At 49.8% G+C, this 24031-nt stretch overlaps 1 protein-coding gene across 1 annotated transcript in view; it reads left to right on the top strand.

The window, feature by feature from the left end:
• The first annotated feature begins 632 nt into the window (after positions 1-632).
• Positions 633-24031, top strand: part of DNAH10 (dynein axonemal heavy chain 10) — a 147364-nt gene continuing 123965 nt past the window's right edge. Inside the window, exons 1-8 of the mRNA XM_045459666.1 lie at positions 633-1308; positions 4614-4685; positions 7840-7940; positions 9045-9153; positions 12450-12565; positions 16240-16450; positions 21652-21809; positions 22720-22950. Of these exons, the coding sequence (XP_045315622.1) occupies positions 714-1308; positions 4614-4685; positions 7840-7940; positions 9045-9153; positions 12450-12565; positions 16240-16450; positions 21652-21809; positions 22720-22950 (1593 nt within the window). The 5' untranslated portion in view covers positions 633-713. The remainder of the gene's footprint in view (positions 1309-4613; positions 4686-7839; positions 7941-9044; positions 9154-12449; positions 12566-16239; positions 16451-21651; positions 21810-22719; positions 22951-24031) is intronic.

Genomic DNA, 24031 nt, shown 5'->3' with positions numbered 1-24031 from the left:
AAAACAGAACTGCTACAACTGTCCTGCAGTCTGCATTTGAAAACAGTAAATCTCTTCATTTAAAATTTTAAAGCCACGTTTGCGTGCATGCCATCTGGTATAATCTCCAGTAAGGTTATTAGGAAATCTTAATTCAAGATGATGAAAATCAGTCAGTTCCAAGTAATAGTTTCCAACAGCGAGGTCACTGAGGCCGGGCTTTGGTTTAGAATTGTAAGAAATACTTCAGAACATTCCACGTGTTCCTTGATGGGAAAATCCAACAAGAAGGCTAGGATCTTGGTGTCAGCCTTGTCGTCCAGGGACTTGTCTCCAGGAGGGGAGAGCAGTCACTAGGTTAAAGCTCCACAAATGCACGAAAGGACAACTTTGCATCTTCCTATCAGTATTGAACTTATTTTTACTAATGAAAAATAAATATATTTTTAAAACATGGGTGTTTTGCTTTTTTATGCCTTCACGTGCCTAGAAAGCTAAAGCCAGAAGTCGCCTGTCCCTTCTTGGGACTCCCTCTTCCCTGATCCTGTGCCAGAGAGAACCTGCCCATTCCTGGAACTCTTCAAGGTACTTGCTTTCTGAGGCCCTTTGATCCACACTGGCCGGGCGCTCAGACTATCAGTCCTGCCTCACCTCCTACTCCGCCTGGGCCATCTCCGAGACAGTGCAACCTTGACCGGTCGCCTCGCTGGCCTCCTTCGGGGCAGAAGGGAGGGATGGTAGCCCAGGGTGATGAGGATCCTAGGAGGGGCTCCCTGGAGCCCGCAGTGGGGTGTCCCGGGCAACAGCGGTGGGCGGCTCCGGGCTGGACTCGTCGGTCCCCACGAGTCGCGGGAGCATGTGTGCTGCCCGCTGCTCCGCTCGGCTCTCCGGCCGGCCAGAGCAGCGGGCCCGGATCCGGGGGGAGGCTGGGCGCCACCCGCGGGGGACGGGCCCGCGCCGCAGTGAGCGCGGGGGCCGGGGCGGGCGCGTCCCGGGACGCTGCCGACCCGCGCCTGCGGCGGCCGTTGCCGAGGCTCCCGTTGCCAGGGGCGCCGAAGCCGCGGACGCCGCCCGTCGCTGGGCTCCCGGGGCGCCGTCTGGCCCTTCGCGGCGCCATGGACGACCTGCGGGTGCTGTGGATGCGCGACCGCGTGTACACGGCCTTCGGCCTCACAGACCCCCACCTCTTCGAGGAGCTGCTGAACCGCGACGGTGGCGAGGTCGAGGACCTCATCCTGCACTTCCTCAACCAGACCAAGGACGAGGAGGGCGCCTTGACGCTGTTCTTCTACCGCAAGGTGGTGCCCGAGGAGGTGGAGGTGGAGATCGGTGAGCGCCCCGACTAGGCTTGGACTTTCTGCAGTTCGGCGGCTGCTTTCTGAGCCGCGTCCCCTGATACAGGCCTTAGCCCAGTGTCCCTCCCCGCCGCACCCCCCCCCCCTCCCGGCTGGATGTCCCCGTTCTATGTGGAAGCAGATCTCAGCCTCACTTAAAAGGGTCCCCTGGTTAATTCCTGGACCCCCGGAAGGGTGCTTGGAAATCTCCCTTGGACTGTGACCTGTTTCTGGACTTGCTTCCCCCTTCTTTCCCTCTTCTGGCTCTTCTCCACCGTCACTGCATCATGAGAATGCCAGTATATCCACTGCTGAGCATGCTGTTCCTTGGAGACTCAAAGCTGCCGAGACTGGAGGCACCAGAATGGTGTCGGGTTCTGGGCAGAGGCGGGGGGAGAGGCCTCCTCCCCAGCTCCCTGTCTCACATGGTCACTCACTCTCTGCCTATTAAGACCCTTGGGCAGCTTTATTGGATCCTTTGTGGGGCCCTGGTCATCCAAAGGCCCTGGAGGGGGACCAGGGCATGCCTCTTCATCCCGCTTTTCTATTTCTGTCCCTGCCCCCCGTCAAGTCTTCTCTCTGCTCCCAGCTGAAAATTATATGAACGCAGACAGCTAGATGCTGGTGAGGGTGGTGATAGGAAGGAGGGTGGTGGCCAGCTAGCCCAAGATGCTCTTCTAATAGTTAAATGCATATTTCTTGAAATAACAAAATGGAATCAGGCTGTATATATATCATGGGATGACTCACTTCAATTTAAAAAAAATGACACAGGTAGTACTGGAGGGCATTCTCTTAAAAATTCACATGACAGGGGTGCCTGGGTGGCTCAGTTGGTTAAGGGTCCGACTTTGGCTCAGGTTGGTCTCATGGTTGGTGGGTTCGAGCCCCGCGTCGGGCTCTGTGCTGACAGCTCAGAGCCTGGAGACCGCTTCCGATTCTATGTCTCCCTCACTCTCTGCCCCTCCCCTCCTCGTGCTCTGTCTGTCTCTTTCAAAAATAAATAAACATTGGGGCGCCTGGGTGGCGCAGTCGGTTAAGCGTCCGACTTCAGCCAGGTCACGATCTTGCGGTCCGTGAGTTCGAGCCCCGCGTCGGGCTCTGGGCTGATGGCTCAGAGCCTGGAGCCTGTTTCTGATTCTGTGTCTCCCTCTCTCTCTGCCCCTCCCCCGTTCATGCTCTGTCTCTCTCTGTCCCAAAAATAAATAAACGTTGAAAAAAAAATTAAAAAAAAAAGACTATATTATAAAAAAAAAACATGAAAACAAAAAAAATTTACATGACATAGAATTATGTACAGTAAAACATGCAAAAGCAACCCTTCACTAACCCTGAAGTCCTACTGCCATTCCTAGTAGGTAGTTTGGTGTGTATCCTGCCAGATCTTGCCCTGAATCAATCTATCATCTATCTATCTATCCATCCATCATCTATCATCTATATCTTTCTATAATGTTAATATATAGATGTCTAGAGCTTCTAAAGTCAATCATACCATGTATGTATATTATGTTGTGACTTGTCTCTTCCTCAAACGTATCTTGAGAATTTTTCATGTCAATACTGATAGATCTACCTAACTTTACAGGTTTGTTTTTTTTTTTAATTTTTTTAACGTTTATTTATTTTTTTAACGTTTTATTTATTTTTGAGACAGAGAGAGACAGAGCATGAACGGGGAAGGGGCAGAGAGAGAGGGAGACACAGAATCTGAAACAGGCTCCAGGCTCTGAGCTGTCAGCACAGAGCCGACGCGGGGCTCGAACTCACGGACCGCGAGATCATGACCCGAGCCGAAGTCGGACGCTTAACCGACTGAGCCACCCAGGCGCCCTAACGTTTATTTATTTTTGAGACAGAGAGAGACAGAGCATGAACGGGGGAGGGTCAGAGCGAGGGAGACACAGAATCTGAAACAGGCTCCAGGCTCTGAGCTGTCGGCACAGAGCCCGACGCGGGGCTCGAACTCACGGACCGCGAGATCGTGACCTGAGCCGAAGTCCGCCGCCCAACCGACTGAGCCACCCAGGCGCCCCTAACTTTACAGGTTTTAAGCACATTGATGTACCGCGCTTACCCATTCCCTAATTAAAGACCATTTACCCTTCTGTAGTATTTTACTTCACAAACAAGGCAACAGTGCCCACCCATCTCTGCACACTTTGTGTAATTCTTTGCGACGGTTCACAAAAGCACAATGGCTGGTTTCCTGGGTGTGCATCTACACCGGCTGCCCAAACTGCTCTCCAGAAAGGCCCTGCCAGTCCACACCCAACGGTGGTGAGGTGCCTGTCAGCCAACAGCCTTGCCGACATCCGATTCTGTCGGTCTTTTTAACGTTTGCCAATCCCATAGACGAAAGAGGGATGCGCTTGCTTAGTCTATACTACGTGTTTAATAATATTTAGTGGAGTTGAGCCTCTCTCCCTTTTGTTTTAGAAGTGAAGGCTTTTTTGAGGATTAACTTAAAATTTTTATTGTTAGTATTTTTTAAATGTTTATTTTTGAGGGACAGAGCCCGAGTGGGGGAGGGGCCGAGAGAGAGAGAGAGAGAGAGAGAGAGAGAGAGAGAGAGAGAGAGGGAGACCCAGCGCCCAGCAGGCTGCAAGCTGTGGGCGCAGAGCCCGACGCCCGGCTCCATCCCAGGAACTGCGAAACCAAGAGCCGCGCCAAAGTCGGAGGCTCAACCTGCTGAGCCACCCAGGCGCCCCAGGGTTGAGCCTCTTTTTTATGCTTGTGGATCACTGAGATCAACCGGTGGAACCGCTTGACCATTCTGCGTCCTTCATCTCCTGGGGAGTCTGCACAGGGTTTCCTTTCGGGCCACTTGAAGCTGTCTCTGCTAACCGGGACATTTCTGTACGACTGTGTTGGTTCATAAATTGGCGCTAGTCCAGGAGGGCAGGGGGAGACGAGCAGGGAGGCAGAAGGCTCCAGACCGGCAGGTGGCAGGTGTAACGAGCCCGGGGAACTCGCGCCCGAGGCCGGTTTTAACGCGAGAGGATCAGGTGCCTGCCTCCCCTCCCCCCACGCCCGCCAGCATCTTCGGGGTCGTGGAGGGGCCGCTGGCGGTCACTGCACCGGCCGAGCCCCACCCAAGGGCAGGAGGCGGGGAGGGGTTCCCGCGTCCTCGCCGTGACCTTCCCCCCCCCCCCCCCCCACCGCTTCCCCGGGACTGTCGCAGGTGCGGGCCATTTCCCCGCGGCGCTCGGTGGGGTGGGGGAGCAGGGCATCAGGTGTCTGGTGTGGTGGGGCAGACACGTGTTACTACTTTTTTCTTCCGTGCTGGCGGCGGTCAAGACGGCGAGACGCCCGAGGTGGAGGAGGAAGGCGAGGAGGAAGAGGCGGAGGCTCAGCCAGCGGAGTTGGAGGGTGAGTCGCGTGGGGGCGGCTCCCCGCGAGGAGGGAGGCTGGGACCCGGTATGGGGGACAGAGGTGGGTGCTGGCCGTTCGGGGCGCATTACCCGTGCCCCGGGGGCCCGCAGCCAGCGACCACAGACTGGGGGGCCGGCAGCTGCAGGGGGGCGGCCTCCCCGAGCTCTGGGGCCGAGCGCGCAGCTGTGAGCAGGGCCGCCCCTCCCACGGCTCCGGGGAGCACCTGCCTGGCCCCTCTGGCCTGGGCCTCGCTTGCCTTGCGACCGCTTCCCTCCCCGCTCTGCCTCTGTGGGTCTGAATCCTCCTGTCCTTTCTCTGGTAAAGGCGACAGTCACGGGATCCAGGGTCTGCCCTCTCCAGTAGGACCTCCTCTTTTATATCTGCAAAGACCCTGTTTCCGAATACAGTCACCTTGTGAATTCCACTCGGTATAGTACATGTCCCCGGCGCCTCGTCCCTGTGCAAGAGGCGTCCGTGACAGCTCAACACCTGTGCACTCTGTTGTGTAGCCCAGGCTTCCTTCCCCTCGTGCAAACCACACGCCCCGTTTCTTCTGGCCAGTCCGAGACAGTAGTGGAGGATTTTAGTGCTGATAGAAATGTGTGAGCTGGAGAAGTTGCTGGAAACACACCTGAGCGTGCGAGACGCCTGATTCTCCGCAGGCTCCGCTTTTCCTGTAGTGATGGGATGGCTTTAGATTCATGCTAAGGCTGGGTTCTCCTGCGGGTGGCTCTTTTTTCCTTTCCTTTTTTACATTAAAAAAATTTTTTTTTCTTGTTTTTGTAGTTGTTGAGTGGTTTCATTTTATTCCTAGTGTATTTCTACCGTTTATCTAATTCAGTTTTCTACCGTTTATCTAATTCCTGAAACGATTTATTTTGTCCTTTTTCTGGGCAGCTGCATGTATCTTATTAAATTTTATGAAGTTTTTCAAATTTTAATTTCAGTAGAGTTAACGTACAGTGTTATCTTAGTTTCAGGTGTATAATATAGTGATTATCAGCCTTCCATACATCTCACCTAGTTCACCCATCTCCCCCTCCCCCTCCTCCACCCCCATAACCATCAGTGTGTTCTATGTAGTTAAGAGTCTGTTTCTTGGTTTCTCTCTCTTTTCCTTTTGTTTTTCTGTTATGTTTCTTAAATTCCACAGATGAGTGAAATCCTACAGTATTTGTATTTCTCTGACTGACTTATTTCCCTTAGCATGGTACTCTCTAGTTTCACCCATGTCGTTGCAAGTGGCCAGATTTCATTTTTTCTTATGGCCGAGTAATCCATTGTATCTATATATACACCACATCTTTATCCATTCATCTACAGATGGACACTTGGGCTGCTTCTGTATCTTGGCTATTATAAATACTGCTGCCATAAACCTAGGGATGCATGTATCCCTTTATATTAGCGTCTTTGTCTTTTTTTGGATAAATACCCAGTAGTGCCATTGCTGGATCGTAGGATAGTTCTATTAAAATTTTTAACCTTTAAAAAAATTTTTTTTAATGTTTTTTTTTTTGACAGAGAGACACAGAGCATGAGCGGGGTGGTGGTGGGGGGGGCAGAGAGAGAGGGAGACTCAGAATCCGAAGCAGGCTCCAGGCTCTGAGTTGTCAGCACAGAGTCCAACGCGGGGCTTGAACCCACGAACCGTGAGATCATGACCTGAGCCGAAGTCGGATGCTCAACCGACCGAACCACCCAGGCGCCCCTCCAGACGCGTTCATTTTAGCCAAAATGTCATTCCTTCTGTAGTACAGATTGAGGGGAGAGGATTACAGGGTTAGAAATACAGACCATGAGTCCTCAGGGAGGACTGAGTTGGATTTTGACAAGACGGACGGTGGCTGTGAGGGCCACAGCCCTATTTACTGTGGGGCTCTAATCTTGTTGAGAGACCCATCCATTTCAGCACCAGTCAGTCTCTGAACAGGAAGGACATCTGTGGAAGGACGCTGCTTGGACACAAAGGCCAGGGAGGTCTTTCAGCAAAGCAAATTAATATTACTTCCAAATCAATAATTAAATGTATTTTTTCTTTTTATTGTGGTAAAATATACATAAAACCATTTAAAAATTTTTGTTTATTTTTCAAATTTATTTATTTTGAGAGAAAGAAGGAAGAAGAGACGACGGGGGGGGGGGCACGTAAGAGCGGAGGGGAGAGGTGCAGAGAGAGAGAGGGAGACCGAGAATCCCAAGCAGGCTCTGCGCTGACAGCGGGGCTTGGTCTCACGAACTGTGAGATCATGACCAGAGCTGAGATCAAGAGTCAGATGCTTAACTCATCGAGCCCCAAAACTTACCATTTTAACCACTTCTAGGTATACAGCTCAGTGGCACTGCATTTATTTGGTGCATTTGTTAGTGTGTTTTGGCTACAGGCTGTTACTGGTGCTCTAATACCGTTGGTGCTGCTGGCTTTATACCATTTCCTCTGCTGGTGGGTGTGCCGGACACTTAACCACACCATAATCGGATCCTCGAGTCTGACCAGTAGCTGTTATCGTTCCCATTTTACGGATGAGAACATCAATAGTAGACCAGTAGACCCCACACGTTGATTTGATTCGAAAGCCACAATGGCTCCGCACGGTGCCTTTTGCAGCAAGAGCCAAACCGTTTGGGAAAAGCTCTCCCTTCCCTGTAATTACTGGGTTTCTCAGAAACTCTCAGGGCTGTGATGGGTTCTGAGGGTTCCAGATCCGCACTGATAACAGACTTGAGAGAGATACATTCGTTTTACTTAGATTACCTTTCTTTTCATCCCCCACAAGTTTCGAGTTTCAGAGTGAAGATAGAGAATGTGCTAGTATGTTAGCTATAATTCTCATCCTAATAATAAAACTCCCCTTTAAGTGAAAACCTCAGAGAAATCACTCACTGGACACTGTCGCTGGAGCATGCACACACACACACATGCATACACGTGAAATTTTCGACCGAGAACCCACCCAGCAAAAATACAAACGGCTTTCGTCGTTATAACGTACGTCGAGGCTGCGATTCGTTTGTCCAAAATGTACACGGAGCTTTTAGATACCATGACTATTGAATGAAATAATGCCGCCGTACAAGATGCAGGTCCGGCCTCGATGGTAGGAAATCTATTCTGATTATTTCATTTTGCACCCTGAATGATATTTTGCAGCCAAGAATTTGCAACTGAGAAACGATTCCGCAGATCAGCTTGTATTAGGCATCGGGGATGAAGAAGTCGACAAAGAGAGTTTAGAAGACCTGCCCGTCAAGGTACGCGTGGCTCCTTCCCCTCCTTGCTGGGGTAACGGGAATGCCATACCCTCTGATGGGTCTGGGTAAGTGACAGTTCATGCGAGGAACATATTTGGAATGGAGACGATAGAATCCTGTGTTGGGAGTCCCCACAACTACCCTCAGGTTGGATGGTTCGCTAGAATGACTCCCAGGACCCAGAAAAACGTTTATACTCAAGGCTATAGTTTATTTCAGTGAGAGGAGGCCGTGTAGAATCAACAAAGAGAAAGGTATGTGGAGCAGAGTCCGGGAGAGAAGGGACCCGAGCCTCCTTCAGGGTGGCGTGGGGGTGCTGCTGCTCCCAGCACATAGGAGAGCACACGGGAAGTTTTGCCAGTCGGGGAAGCTCACTCAAGCCTCGATGTCCAGCGTTTCAACGGGCGGGGGGGGGGGGGGGAGGTCTGTCGCGTGGGCATGAAGGGCCAGTCTCTAGGTCGCAGGAAGTCAGACCGATGTAGTGTGACCAGGGCCCCAGGCCAACAAAACCAGGCATTCGCCACCAATCACGTTGCTAGTCTAAACTATCTTTGTACCCCAGGTGTAGACAAAGTCTAAACTATCTTTGTACCCCAGGTGTCCATCAGGTGGGACATTCCAAGAACAGAGGTTATCACCTGGGAATCGGCAAAGGGCCAGCATGAAAACCTTTGGGATCTGCAGAGTTTGGACAGCCCAGGCCTGCGGCCGAGTTAACCTTTTCCCAAATCCCAGAGGTGGAGCTTAAAAGCCGGGATGTGAGCATTTAGCCCGGCCTGTGCTAAGTGAAATGACTAACTGCTCCATGAATATACCCTACCCCCCAAACCAAATGGAAGCCGGCTTGTTGCAATTTACAAGCTAGGAAAGGGCTCAGTCTGGACATTTCCCGGGTCGGTTTACTCCCGTGTGGCTGCGCTGGCCAATTAACAGCAGAGTCAGACTGAGTGTTCAAGCCTGGGTCCTTCATGGTGCGTGGTCCCCCCGTGTCGGCCGGGGGGACCAGAACGCACTGACAGGAGTGCTCAGGGGCACCCGAACGTTAGGTTGTCTGGGTGAGCAGATGTATCTCAGCCCGTTGATGTTTGGTTCCCCGTGTTCCAGAGAACCGTTAAGCACATCGTGGAAAAGACATATCTCCATGTGCTTTGTACTCCCGTTCCTGAGGAGTTCCTGGACCAGAATGTGGTGTATTTTCTCCGAAATACAAAAGGTACAGTTCTAGTGTGTGTGTGAGTGTGGGTGTGTATGCACGTGGGGGTGTCTCTGTGAGATTCTTCATTTTTACGCTTTCTTGAGAATACAACTTTTTTTTTTAGTACGGCTGATCCTCAGTATTCATGGATTCCATATCTGCAAATTCACCTACTCGCATTTTTTCCGTAACCCCCAAATCAGTACCTGCAGTCGCTTTGAGGTCATTCGGGGACAGGCACAGGATGGGGAAACTTCTGCGTCCCCCCGTGTGCCTGTTCCCAGCTGAGGGCGAACGCGGTGACAACGTTTTAACTCTTGTAAACAGCTGTTCTTACTGTGACCTCTTTGGTGCCACGGTTTTCACATTCTTTTGTGCGTCTTGTTGGCGATTTCACTGTTTAAAATGGCCTCAAGCGTAGTACCGAAGCACCGTATTCCTGAGTGAAAGAAGGCTGTGACGGGGCCCCAGACGACACAGGTGTATCAGGTACACTTAGATCAGCTGCCAGTTATAGTGTCGGTTGAGGTCCATGCTAGTGAATCAACAGCGTATGTTGAATAAGGTGTCTGTTTCTTTTTTAAGTTTATTCATTTATTTTGAGGGGGAGGGAGGGAGAGGGAGGGAGGGAGAGAACATGAGCAGAGGAGGGGCAGAGAGAGAGAATCCCAAGCAGGCTCTGCCCCGTCAGCACGGAGCCTGATGCAGGGCTCGGACTCATGAACCACAAAATCATGATCTGGGCTGAAACCAAGAGTTGGACGCTTAACCGGCTGAGCCACCCAGGTACCCCTAAATAAGGTATCTTTACACAGAAACGCACATAAAGCAAGGTTACGTGTTGATGGTTGATAAAGATGTGACCGGAGGAGTGCCTGGGTGTTTCGGTCGGTTGAGTGTCTGCCTCTTGATTTTTGGCTCAGGTCATGATCCTGGGGTCCTGGGATCAAGCCCTGTGCCTGCTTGGGATTGTCTCTCTCCCCCCCTCTGTCTCTCTCCCCCAGTTGCATGGGCTCTCTCTCTCTCTCTCTCTCAATCTTTCAAGAAGGAAAGGAGGAAAGAAGAAAGGAAGGGAAGGGGTGAGGAAGAGAGGGAGGGGGGAAAGAAATATGACCAGAGGGGCACCTGGGTGGCTCAGTCGGTTAAGCGTCCAACTTTGTGTCAGGTCATGATCTCACAGTTCATGAGTTCGAGCCCCGCATCAGGCTCTGTGCTGACAGTGCAGAGCCTGCTTAGGATCCTCTCTCTCTCTCTCTCCCTCTCTCTCTTCCCCTCCCCCACTTGCATTTTTCTCTCTCTCTCAAAATAAGTAAATCACCTTAAAAAAATGTGACCAGAGGCTGCAGAAACCTGACCTCGTATGTCCCGTAGGAGCAATGGTTCAGTATTCGCTAATTCCTTGTTGGAGGTGACCTCACAGAACAGAACTCCCACGAATAATGAGAGTTGACTGTATAAATACGTTCTTGGTTCTATTGTAACAATTAAAGGGAGATGCAAACTGTTGTGGCCCTGAGTTCTAGGAAGAGCTTTGGGGCTTTGTCCCCGTGGGTGTGTGATTTAAAGCCGAGGGGCCGCTTGGAGGCCACGTTCATCCCGCAGGGTGACTTCCGGGCGGGATGTTCCCTCTGTGCCTTCCTGCTGCCCTCGTCCATCCTGGGTGCCGCCTGGGTGCTTCTGGTGACACCCCTGTCCCCCCAGTGGTTGTCACTCTCGTGTCTCTTCTGACCCCTGGCTCTTCCTCTTGCCTCATTCGATTCAGGCTGACTGCCCACCCTTCCTGCCTGCACGTTCCCCCATTTCTTCCGCCTTCGCCTCCACGGAGGCTGCGCATACGTAGCTACGTTTTCACGACTCCCCGTAAATCCTAGAACAAGCATTATGTTGCTTTCTTTTTCTCTCTTCTGAACTTTGATGGCGTTTTGGGTCAGGGCCTCCCTGCCGGGTGACTCTGCCCACGTAGGCGGGAACCAGAAGTAGGGAAGACGGCTTGTAGAGGCTCGCGCCCCCTCATCCCTGCTCAGTGCTCTCCTCGACGACAGCACCTGCCACGGCGCACAGGCCGCCAGCCGGGCAGCAGCCGCGTCTCCTCGGATTTCATCACTGGGCCTTCTCGTCGTCTTTGTGTCTCGCCGTTTCTCTTCCGTCGAGATCAGCCTCTCTTTCTCTTCCGCTCTGGGTTCTTGGGTTCTTTCCCCTTAAAATAAATTTACTTAAGTAAAGAAGAGTTTGCTGTAAAGAAGCGTATTAAGGAGAGAATGTCTACACAGCTGTGGGACCAAAGCCAGTGAGGTAACTGCCTTGGTTGGTATATCTGCTGTGTTTCCTGGTTAGATTGAGGGATGGGCCCAAGTGACCTTCGAAATGTGTACCGTGCGGGTGGAGTAAAGACGTGTAAAATAAAACGCGGTTGGAAAATAGGCTGTTACCAAATCTGTCTTTAAAAATACCTGTGACTCTGGGGCGCCTGGGTGGCTCAGTCGGTTAAGCGTCCAACTTCGGCTCAGGTCATGACCTCAAGGCTTGTGAGTTCGAGCCCCGCATCAGGTTCTGTGCTGGCAGCTCAGAGCCTGAAGCCTGCTTTGGAGTCTGTGTCTCCTTCCTTCTGCCTCTTCCCCAGCGTTCGTTCTCTCTCTCTCTCTCTCTCTCTCTCTCTCTCTCTCTCTCAAAAATAAATAAACATTAAGAAAATTAAAAATAAGAAAAAATAAGAAAAAAATACCCGTGAATCGGGTGCCTGGGTGTCTCAGTCAGCTGAGCGTCCAACTTCAGCTCAGGTCATGATCTCGCGGTTCATGAGTTCGAGCCCCACGTGGGGCTCTGTGCTGACAGCTCAGAGCCTGGAGCCTGCTTCCGATTCTGTGTCTCCCTCTCTCTCTGCCCCTCCCCAGCTTGCTTTCTCTCTGTCTCTCAAAAAATAAATGAACGTTAAAAAAAAAAAAATAAAAAAATACCCATGACTCAAAAGGGACTCTGGTGATGAACTGGGGAGGCATCGCTGGGAGTGGGGACCCAGGGAGAGCAAGGAACCCAGCAAACATTTCCAGAAAATGCTACTGTTTCTATTCTTGTCTGACTTCAGACAACTCCAGCCAGATCCACCAGTCTGTGCTGCTCTGTGAACCACAATGCGTAGGGTTTCTTTGGATGTCTCAGCGGCCGAGGGCGTTGTTTGCACAGACCTTAGCATCGTGTTGAGCCTGTGCCTGGAACATTCATTGGTAGCTCCTCGGGAAGAAGGAGCAGATTCCTTGGAAGGTTCACTGCCTGCCACTTCCCCACATGTCTCACCCTCTGAATCTGTTCCCACACAGAGATGATCTCTGAAGCTACCAACATGAAGGAAGCCATGGAGATCATGCCCGAGACCCTGGAGTATGGGATTATCAACGCTAACGTGCTTCATCTTCTGAAGAATATCATATGTCAGGTAACTGTGGACAAAGGGAAGGGACCTCAGCATTTTGAAAGACGAAGGCCATTTGATTCATTTACTCCGCAAGTAATGAATATCGAGCAGGTGCCTCCGTGGGCCCTGGTGGCAGAGCGGCGAGGAGCACGGACTAGGTCTCTGTGCTCCAGGAGCTTATTCTGGGGAAGGACACGAAACACAGATTCAGAAACTGGAAAATATCAGACATTGACAAGTGGCATGAGTGAAGTGAACCCTAGTAATGTGATAGAAATGGACTGTGTGTGTGTGTGTGTGCGCACACATGTGTGTTCGTGTGTGCAGGGAGTGGCGGTAAGGGATGGCCTCACTGAGGAGGCAATGTCTGATAGGCAAACAATAAAAAAAGAATCTCACGAGCAGGCTATTCTAATGACAAGTTATTAGGGAAGTGTCATTAGGGAAGTGTGATGGGGTGGGGTTGAGGACATCAGGAAAGGTCCCTTTGAGGGCGTGGCATTGAATTGAGGCCTGAATCAGGTGAAGGGGTCAGACCTGTGAAGATCTGGGGGGAAGAGCGTCCTGGGCAGGGAAGATAGCTTGTGCCAAGGTCCTGAGGCAGGAGCAGACATAGCCTGGTCCAGGAACAGAGGGAGGGCCTGTGCGGCTAGAGGGTAGTGAGGAAAGTTGGAAAGGAAGATAGGTTTTCAGCAGGGGAATAACATGATCTGGTTTGCATCGTTCCTCTGGCTGTTGTGTGGAAATCGTACCGTGGGAGCGAGGGTGAGGGCCGAAGGCAAGAGTGGACCAGTTAGAGTCCGTGGAAGTGTCTATGGAGGGGGATGGTTGTCTACACTGGAGTTCAATCAGGGGAGGGAGTGGGAGGCAGGCCCTGTCAAGAATCTGTTTTGCTGGGGAGAGGGCCAACGGGGCTTGCTGGTGACTTGGATATGGAGGTTTTGGAAAATGGAGCGTCAAGAGGGATTCCCTACGGTTCGGTTGGGGGTGAGCGGCCGGGCGGGTCACTAGGGAGATGGGTGAGGGCAGAAACCGATCTGGAGGGAAAGCCAAGAACTCTCCGGACATCCGAGCTGAGGTGTGAGGGGCTCGGGGAGAACTCAGGGCATTTATTTATTGAGCAAATATTTATTGAGCACCTACCGTATTCCACTGAGCGAACAACTCGGCCGAGATCTGCCTCACGGGAGTGCTCGTTCTAGTCAGGAAGGCTTACATTAAACAGGATCTGTGAGAGAATCTGTTCGGTTGAGTCTTGAACAGCATGATTTGAACCACACGGGTCCACTTCTACGTGGATTTTTTCCAATAAATACGGTATAGTGTTGTAAATGTATTTTCCTTCTCAATAACAGTTTTCCTCTTGCTTTAAAATTTTTTAACATTTATTTATTTTGGACAGAGAGAGAGAGAGAGAGAGAGACGGGGCATGAGCGGGGAAGGGACAGAGAGAGAGGGAGACACAGAATCGGAAGCAGGCTCCAGGCTCCGAGCTGTCAGCCCAGAGCCCGACGCGGGGCTCGAACTCACGGACCGTGAGATCATGACCCGAGTTGAAGTCGGATGCTCAACCGACTCAGCCACCCAGGCGCCCCTCTTCTAGCTTGCTTTATTGTTAAGCATACCGTATATAACACGTGGAACATACTGATAAGTGTTAATCGACAGGTGATGTTATCGGCAAGGCTTCCGTCAACAGGCTGCTCTTAGTAGTTAAGATTTGGGGAGTCAAATGTCATACGTGGATTTTCTTTTTTTTATTTTTATTTAAAAAAATTTTTTTTTAACGTTTTATTTATTTTTGAGACAGAGAGAGAGCATGAACGGGGGAGGGGCAGAGAGAGAGGGAGACACAGAATCGGAAACAGGCTCCAGGCTCTGAGCCATCAGCCCAGAGCCTGACGCGGGGCTCGAACTCACGGACCGCGAGATCGTGACCTGAGCTGAAGTCGGCCGCTTAAGGTGCCGACTGAGCCACCCAGGCCCCCCAATACGTGGATTTTCAACTGCACGGAGGGGGCGTTGGCATCCTCACCCTTGCGTTGTTCAAAGGTGAAAGGTAGCGTGCTCAATAGTGATGGGAGTTAAGAAAGACGAGGTTGGGAAGGGGGTAAGAAATACTGGCAGGTGGTAAAGGTAAGGGTTTTGAAGTTTTAGGCTGGGTGGCCGGGAACACCTCAATATCATTTTTTACCGAGACCATTGCACTTGGCTCCTGATAGACCCCGGCCGCTGCCCTCACCCCTACATTACTTTATCCACGTGCCAGCCAGAGTGTGGCGATGGTGCGAGGCCAAGGGGCTGGATAGAAGCAACCAAGGGAGAGGCCGCCGGAGGAGGGGATGGGGGGAGGGGGAGCGCTAGGGGCAGGGTGACACGGCACCCGTTTACCATTTTGAAAATTGGGCAAATAGAGGAAAGGGTCCAGGTGTTTATTCTGCCTCCTCTACGTGAAATGCACTGGGTGGGGGCGCCTGGGTGGCGCAGTCGGTTGAGCGTCCGACTTCAGCCAGGTCACGATCTTGCGGTCCGTGAGTTCGAGCCCCGCGTCGGGCTCTGGGCTGATGGCTCAGAGCCTGGAGCCTGTTTCCGATTCTGTGTCTCCCTCTCTCTCTGCCCCTCCCCCGTTCATGCTCTGTCTCTCTCTGTCCCAAAAATAAATAAACGTTGAAAAAAAAAAATTAAAAAAAAAAAAAAAGAAATGCACTGGGTAATTAAGTAGTAGATGAGAGAAGCGTCTCTTTATAAAAGCATTTCAGCTATAAAATAAAGAAGTGTCAGGATGAGACTATTTCGGTTGTGTGGCTCTCAGAGGTTCGTGGATCTTGTCATCAAACAAGTGGACGCTACCATCCGAAAGGAGAGAAAACCAGACGTTGTCTGTCTCCTGAGCATTGCCGTTAGTCTTGGTAGAGGGATTCTGACGGAGGGTCTGGACCCAGTGGGAGATACGGAGCGCACGGGGACACAGTGAGTGTCACTGGGAGTGTGCAGTCAGCAGAACCCAGACTGGGAATCCGCAGGTCAAACATCCTGGGTTCTTCAGTAAATCGCAAGTGCATGAACATCGTCCTCAACGATGGACCAAAGTTTAAGAAGAAAAGGCAAAGCTACAAGCCCAAACCAAAACTCAACCAACCAACCATCCAACTGACCCACAGGCATTTAAATGGAGGAGGGAGGGCACAAGTGAGCGAGGGGCAGAGAGACAGAGAGGGAGAGAGAGAATCCCACAAGGGGCAGAGAGAGCGAGAGAGAGAGAAAAGTGGAGCTCATGTTCACCCGAAGCGGGACTCGAACTCACCAACAGTGAGATCATGACCTGAGCTGAAGTCCGATCCTCAACCAGCTGAGCCACCCAGGTGCCCCCTCCCCCTCCCTATTTTAACCTCCACATGAACTAGCTTGGCCCTGAGCTGACTGACTCTTCAGCTGTTTGTGTGGCTGGTGACCTAAAGAAATACAGTATGCTGATCTGGGCAGTCACCTCGCGCTTGGGTCACGTTCTCCTCCTGGGGTCACGTTAGGTCAAACAACATTTCTCTGTCTTTAGGTCTGTGCTCTGGGCTCGAGTTCTCTCCACTTTGTTGCCGTTATCTGTGCCGCCTCTGACAGAACGTTCGAAGCCGGGGGCCGCGGAAGTGCATGAATTATTGGACACGACATTGATTTGTCTCATAAACTTGACGTTTCAGGTTTTCATGCCAGCTCTGTCCTTCAATCAGCACAAGGATGCGGCCACGGGATTTGCGTCCGAGAAAATCTCGGACTATTCCGAGTATGAAGCGGGGCTCCCTAGTGTGCCCGGGGAAACGTATCACAGCGTGCAGTTAATACGGGATGAATTTTTAATGAACGTCCAGAAATTTGCAAATAATATTCAAAGGACAATGCAGCAACTGGAAGGTAAGCTTCATGTTTTCTTCTGTTTCGTTACGCGTGGGAATGTCCTTTAGGAAGGCGACATAAGAGTCCAGGAGTCTTGTTTTCATTTGTAATCATTCTTTTTTCTCCGCCCACCATCTGAGCGACCCCGAGCTGGAAGGAAGATGCACAGAGAAACAACGAATCCTTGTCCTCAAGGGTCTTATCGTCTGGTGCACAAGGAACTGTGGCAGATGAGAGCTTGGGAAAGCTCTTAGGACTTTTAGGGTTTGGAGGAGGGAGACCCTGTGGCGGAAGCAGGAGGAAATCACAGGAGACTTCCTGAAGGAGGCGGCATTTGACCTCCTCTGAATGGACAGCAGAGCCTTAGTAGGTGGCGTTGGGGAGCAAGGGCATTTCGGGCAGGGAGAGAGGGCTGAATGAGAGAAGGGAGTTTGAAAGAATGGGGTTTCCGTGAACGAGGAAGGGTGGATGGCTGGTCCCGGCTTAGTTAGTGTCCAAGCCCAGGGCCCCACACGTGGTGGGGCTGCAGCAGCTACCGCGGGCCTGTACCTCATGATGTGGGGGAGAATGGCACGGTGAGAGTCCCAGAGCCTGGGAGCACATGTGTCATGGAGAACAGCAAGGTCGAGAGGCTGGCGTAGTGGGGAAGGTGAGTCCCATTTGGGGTTACGCTTTGGAGAGCCCTATCCTGTGAAAGCCGACAGGGGCCATTGGTCTGCGAGACGGCATTGCTTTCGAGGAAGAGAAATCCCACCCCTGCCCCGAAAGGAAAATTTAACACACCCCACTTAGTAGCAATTTTCTCCAAGACTAGAAACACCCGCAGAGATCCAATTTTTTTTTTAACACTTATTTATTTTTGAGAGAGAGAGCAAGCGAGCACAAGCGGTGGAGGGACAGAGAGAAAGGGGAGCAGAGGATCCAAAGCAGGCTCTGTACTGACAGCAGAGAGCCCAGTGTGGGGCTCGAACTCACAAACCGCGAGGTCATGATCCGAGCCGAAGTCAGACGTTTAACCGACTGAGCCACCCAGGCGCCCTGAGAGCCAAACTTTTGATAACATGCTATGGACATGTGGTTTTCATTCATTCATTCACTCATTCATTCATTCACTCATTCATTCGTTCACTCATTCATTCGTTCATTCACTCACTCACTCACTGTGAGCAAGTGAGCAGAGGAGGGGCAGAGAGAGGGGAGAGAGAGATCCCAAGTAGGCTCCACACTGTCGGCATGGAGCCCACGTGGGGCTCAGTCCCACGAACCATGAGATCGTGACCTGAGCTGAAATCAAGAGTTGGATGCTCAACCGCTTGAGCTACTCAGGAGCCCCCAGACTTTTGGTTTAAATTTCTTTTTTAATGTTTATTTATTTTCGAGAGAGATTGAGACCGAGTGCAAGCGAGGGAGGGGCAGAGAGAGAGAGAGAGACACAGAATCCGAAGCGGGGTCCAGGCTCCGAGCTGTCGGCACAGAGCCCGACGCGGGGCTCGAACCACGAACCGTGAGATCGTGATCTGTGCCGAAGTCGGACGCTCAGCCGACTGAGCCACCCAGGTGCCCCAGACTTTTGGTTTAGAATGTTCTTTTTTTTTTTTTTTTTTTTTTAATCCCCCAAGAAGTGCTATTCTCCTGGTGTCTGTGTTTGTTTTACTGTCTCATGTTCCGTTATTTTGCGTGTCTACCTGACCCTCCTCTCCCCGAAGTAGTGTAAAACAGCAGAGATGTGGAAAGATGTTTCTTCTAATCTTGGATCTGATTTCTGTGTCTAATGTCAAAATGTAGCTGAGTGGACACATTTTTGTGTTTTAGATAAAATACAAGAAGGAAATGCAATGAAACGTCATCTGTGACTATCAGTTACTCTAGGTTGCGAGAGTACGATGGTTTTCTTTTTTTCCCGTTTTCCTACAATGGGCATGTATGATGTAGAAAACCAGAAAAGCAGATAAATTACTACTCTATAACGTGGGTCAGCAAGTTATGGTGCGTGTGCCAAATCCCACCTGCTGGTTGTTTTGTGTGGCCTGTGGGCTAAGAATAGTACTTACCGTTTCCAATATTTAGGTTTTAAATGATTAAATAAGGACCTACAGTCTGCCCTTGGCTTTGCCTCTTGGTCTGCAAAGCTGGAAATATTTACTGTCTGATACTTTTTTAAGAAAAAAATTTGTGGGAGCGCCTGGCCAGCTCATTCGGTGGAGCATGTGACTCTCGATCTCAGGGTTGTGAGTTCGAGTCTCGCGTTGGGTGTAGAGATTACTTAGAAAAAAAAATCTTAAAAACTTTGCCAATTCCTGTTTTATAGTATCATCTTGAGGAAGAAATTTGTTTTTACTTATAGGACATTAAGCCATACGAATGGTTTTTTGTAAGTTATTGGCTGTCAATTGAAAAAGCTCTTTTACCCTTTTCTCTTTTTAAGATGCATGAGATCACAGGGGTCAGGTCATCTGTCGTGGAATGAATTTTTTTTAATATAAAATATTTTAAATGTTTATTTTTGAGAGAGAGAGCGAGAGAGTGAGCATGAGCGTGAGTTAGGGGTGGAGCAACAGAGAGGGAGGGAGACAGAATCCGAAGCAGGCTCCAGACCTCACAGCTGTCCACACAGAGCCCGACGCGGGGCTCGGACCCACGAACAACTGTGAGTTTGTGACCTGAACCGAAGTCAGTTGCCCAACCTACTGAGCCACCCAGGCGCCCCATGAAGTTTTAATACAAGTATATACTTCCCTTTCCTCCTCCAGCCTTCAGAATTGCCATTCTTAAAGTATCTTATAAAAATATCTTGTATGGTCCTCCCTGGTTTTGTTTTTGCAAAAGCCCCTCCTCTTATTAGATGTTCTCCCCCTCAGCGTCCTGTGTCCCCTGTTGCAACGCAGGCTGGTTGCTCTCTCAGCATGGTGCATGGCTGTGTCCTAGATGCAATGTTTCCTGGATCCCAGGTCTTCTCGCTTAGTTGGGTTACTCCCTCATCGTGTAGGAATGCATCCCTAAGTAACTTCCTTAGAAAAAGTGTGTGGGAAATAATTTTATGAGAACTTGGGTGTCTGAAAATGACTTTATTCTGTCTTCACAGTTAATAGTTTGGGCACAGAAGTTGGAGTTAAAGAAATTTTATGTGTTAAAATTTTTTTATTGTTTGGTTTTGAAAGAGAGAAGCGGGGCGGGGGGTCAGGGACAGAGGATCTGAAGTGAGCTCCGTGCTGACAGCAGAGAGCCTGATGTGGGGCTCGAACCCACGAACTATGAGATCATGACCTGAGCTGGAGTTGGACGCTTAACCGACTGAGTCACCCAGGCGCCCCGGCACAGAATTTCGAACACAGTTTTCTTGTTCTGTAGTATCCAGCGTTCCTTATGAGAAATTGGATTTTTCTTTTTCTTTCTTTCTTTCTTTCTTTTCTTTCTTTTCTTTCTTTTCTTTCTTTTCTTTCTTTTCTTTCTTTTCTTTCTTTTCTTTCTTTTCTTTCTTTTCTTTCTTTTCTTTCTTTTCTTTCTTTTCTTTCTTTTCTTTCTTTCTTTCTTTCTTTCTTTCTTTCTTTTTTCTTTCTTTCTTTCTTTCTTTCTTTCTTTCTTTCTTTCTTTCTTTCTTTCTTTCTTTCTTTCTTTCTTTCTTTCTTTCTTTCTTTCTTTCTTTCTTTCTACCTGTTTTTTTCCCTCTCCCCTTTATGTGAACTTTTAGGAGTGTGTCTTTATCTTCATGCCTTAAAATGCTGGGATGATGGACCTTTTTGTGTGGTCCTTTCTCCATTCGTTTTGCTGAGCGCTGTGTGAATATTTTCAGCCTGAAGACCTAGCTTTGTAGTCTGAAAACTCCTTTTGGTAATTTCTTCCACTATTTGTCTCTGTTCTTTCTTGCTAACATTGGGGGACACTGCTGATTCTGTTGCTCATCTTTTCTCTTGTCTTTCCCACCTCTTTGTCTTTATATTCAGCTTTTCTGAAGAGTTCCTCAACTTTTATCTTCCCCAACCTTTGACTCCACTTTTTCACATCAGCTATCACATTTTTTTTGTAAGCCCAGTGAGGGGCTTCATCTTATGACCGTAAGATCAAGACCTGAGCTGAGATCAAGAGTCAGATGCTTAGGGGCACCAGGGTGGCTCAGTTGGTTGAGCGTCCGATTTCGGCTCAGGTCATGATCTCACGGTTCGTGAGTTCGAGCCCCACGTCGGGCTCACTGCTGTCAGCACAAAGCCCGCTTCAGATCCTCTGTCCCCCTCTCTCTACCCCTCCCCGGCTTGCTCTCTCCCTCCTACCCCACCACCCAAAAAAGAGTCAGGTGCTTCACTGACTCAGCCACCCAGGTGCCTCTCAGCTATCATATTTTTAATTTTTAAGACCTCTTATTCTGTGATTATCCCTTTTTCAAAGCCTTCTGTTCTTGTTTCGTGGATGCCATATTGCCTCACATCTCTGAGACTGATGATTGGGATTAAAAACAAATTCTCCTTTACGTTGTCTTAATCTCCTTTGAGATCATTGTTTCTGATTTATCTGGGCCTATTCCCTGCTGGAGGTTTTCTCAAATATCTGGTTGTTAGTTTAATTTTTTTAATTATTATTTATATTTTTTTAAGATTTTATTTTTTCTTAAATTTTTTTAATGTTTATATATTTTCGAGCATGAGAGAGAGTGAGAGTGAGAGACAGAGCACATATGGGGGAGGGGCAGAGAGAGAGGGAGACACAGAATGTGAAGCAAGCTCCAGGCTCTGAGCTGTCAGCACGGAGCCCGATGCAGGACTCGAACCCATGAACCGCGAGATCATGACCTGAGCTGATGTCAGATGCCATCCAGGCGCCCCTGAAGATTTTATTTTTTTAAGTAATCTCTACACCCAAGGCAGGGCTCAAGCTCCCGACCCCGAGATCAAGAGTCACACGCTCTTCTAACGGAGCCAGCCAGGCACCCCTTGTTTAATTTTTAAATTGAAGTTACTAGGTTGTAAATTCAGCAACATCTTAAATAACTAGATCATTCTGACCAAGCTTAACACTGTTAAAATTATCTATAATGCTTAGTTACATTCTGATGGAAGAGAATGAAAGTCTAGATGGATTAGGATGGGGTAGGGGGGGTGGTGGAGGGGACGAATCGGATCTCACTGTACTGATATCTGGAGAGAAGAGCTATCTGACTCACTTGGGCGTTACTGTCTGTAATCATTTCCCCCGAACTGGTGGCTAACTGACCGTTGTTATCCTACCAGGGGAGATTAAGTTGGAAATGCCAAGCATCAGTGTGGACAGAGAGGTGTCTGACCTGGCAGCTGACCCGGAAGCCGTTGAAACCTTAGAGCAGTGTGTGATAAACTGGCTGAATCTGATATCCGCAGCTGTGGAGGGCCAGCTGAAGAAGACCCCTCAGGTAACTCAGGCCGCACTTTTGAAGATTCCCTGACCGTTCCCGTGGCCACCGGAGGAAGAGCCAGGAGTCTGGGGATCTGTCTGACCCAGCCTCTTTTCTTTTATGTCGCCTCCTTGAAAGTTCAAAGCAAAAAAATAAATGAAAAAAACAAACAAAAAAAAGGGGCGCCCGGGTGGCTCAGTCGGTTGAGCGTCCGACTTCGGCTCAGGTCACTATCTCACGGTTTGTGAGTTCGAGCCCCACGTCGGACTCTGGGCTGACCGCTCAGAGCCTGGAGCCCGCTTCAGATTCTGTGTCTCCCTCTCTCCCTGCCCTTCCCTCACTCATGCTCTGTCTCTGTCTCAGAAATAAAGAAACATTAAAAAAAATTTAATAAAAAGTTCAGAGCAAACATCCCCACACCATCGTTCCTGGGCTTTCTGCTGTTAGCGTGCAGCCACATTACCCCGTGGGCTGACAGAGGTCATACTGTGTGTCAGGATGCTCGGCCTGCCCAAAACAGGACACCTAACTCAGCCGGCCTAGACAGGAGAGAATTTGTTGGCTCCCATAACTAGAAAGTCCCGAGGCAGGGGCAGGCTTCAGGTACGGTTTGGTCAGGACTCCGGCTGTGTTTCTGTGTGAGCCTCTCACCTCAGTTCCATCCTCCTCTCTCTGGAGGCTTCCTCCTCAGGCTGGTTTCCTTCGTGGCGTGGTACATTGCCCCATCAGTTCTCCAGAGAAAGAGAGCGGCTTGGCTTTCTTAGCCAGAGTCCTGACATTCACTCTGACTGGACCATCTGAGGTCAAGTGCAGGGCTCGGTTCCCATTTGGAGCAGTTGGGAAGAGAGGGGGCGGTTCTGTAGAAACCACCACAAGTGTGCCTTCTGCACGAGCGATGACGGTTTGTGTGTTACGCGTCACCTTGCAGGGTAACGGTCCTCTGGCCGAAATTGAATTCTGGCGGGAAAGAAATGCAACCCTAAGTGCACTCCATGAGCAAACAAAGCTTCCGATAGTCAGGAAGGTCTTGGATGTGATCAAGGAATCAGATTCTATGCTTGTGGCCAACCTGCAGCCAGTCTTAACTGAATTATTCAAGCTCCACATGGAGGCCTCAGACAACGTGCGGTTTCTGTCCACTGTGGAACGTCATTTCAAGGTAGGCCGGGCGTGCTGCGCTTTGGAAAGTCGGGCCTGTAAATTAGCTCTCACGCGGATTTAGTTTCCTTGTTTGTTTATTTAAAAACATTTTTTAAATTTACGTATATCTATTTTTGAGAGAGAGAGTGAGACAAAGCGTGAGCGGGGGAGGGGCAGAGCGAGAAGGAGACACAGAGTCTGAAGCAGGCTCCGGGCTCTGAGCAGGTGTCAGCACAGAGCCTGATGCGGGGCTCGAACCCACGAACCGTGAGATCATGACCTGAGCTGAAGTTGGACGCTCAACCGACTGAGCCACCCAGGCACCACTAGTTTCCTTGTTTAATTCAGCACTTAAAAAATTGTGGTCACAAACATATAACATTCATTATTTTAACCACTTGCAAGTATATAGTTCAGTGGCATTAAGTATATACACGAGGGGTGCCTGCGTGGCTCAGTCAATTAAGTGTCCGACTTCGGCTCAAATCATGATCTCATGGTTTGTGAGTTCGAGCTCCGTGTCGGGCTCTGTGCTGACAGCTCAGAGCCTAGAGCCTGCTTCAGATTCTGTGTCTCCCTGTCTCTGCCCTTCCCTGCTCACATGCTCTCTCAAAAATAAATAAACATTAAAAAAAAAAAAAACAAAAACGTACACAGTGCTGGGTGCCCATCCTCATTATCCATAAGCAAACCATTTTCATCATCCCCGACATAAACTTGGACCCCTTGGGCACCGATTCCCTCCTCCCTGCCCCTCTGGTAACCTCTATCCCACTTTCCGTCTCTATGAATTTGCCCCTTCTTGGTATACACGTGGCATCGTACATCTTTTGTTCTGTCTCACCACGACTTTGGTTTACATTCCCTAGTGACTGATGAGGTTGAACACCTTTCACTCTGCTTCTTAGGCCGTTCGCATATCTTTGGTGAAACATCTGTTGTAATGTTTTCCCCATTTTTAATTTGCCTCATTATTTATTATTTTTTTTTTAATTTTTTTTTCAACGTTTATTTATTTTTTTTGGGACAGAGAGAGACAGAGCATGAACGGGGGAGGGGCAGAGAGAGAGGGAGACACAGAATTGGAAACAGGCTCCAGG

Source organism: Leopardus geoffroyi, chromosome D3 (assembly GCF_018350155.1).
Source record: "Leopardus geoffroyi isolate Oge1 chromosome D3, O.geoffroyi_Oge1_pat1.0, whole genome shotgun sequence".
NCBI lineage: Eukaryota > Metazoa > Chordata > Mammalia > Carnivora > Felidae > Leopardus > Leopardus geoffroyi.
Note: the sequence above shows the minus strand (reverse complement) of the source record. Positions and strands in the feature narration are given on the sequence as shown.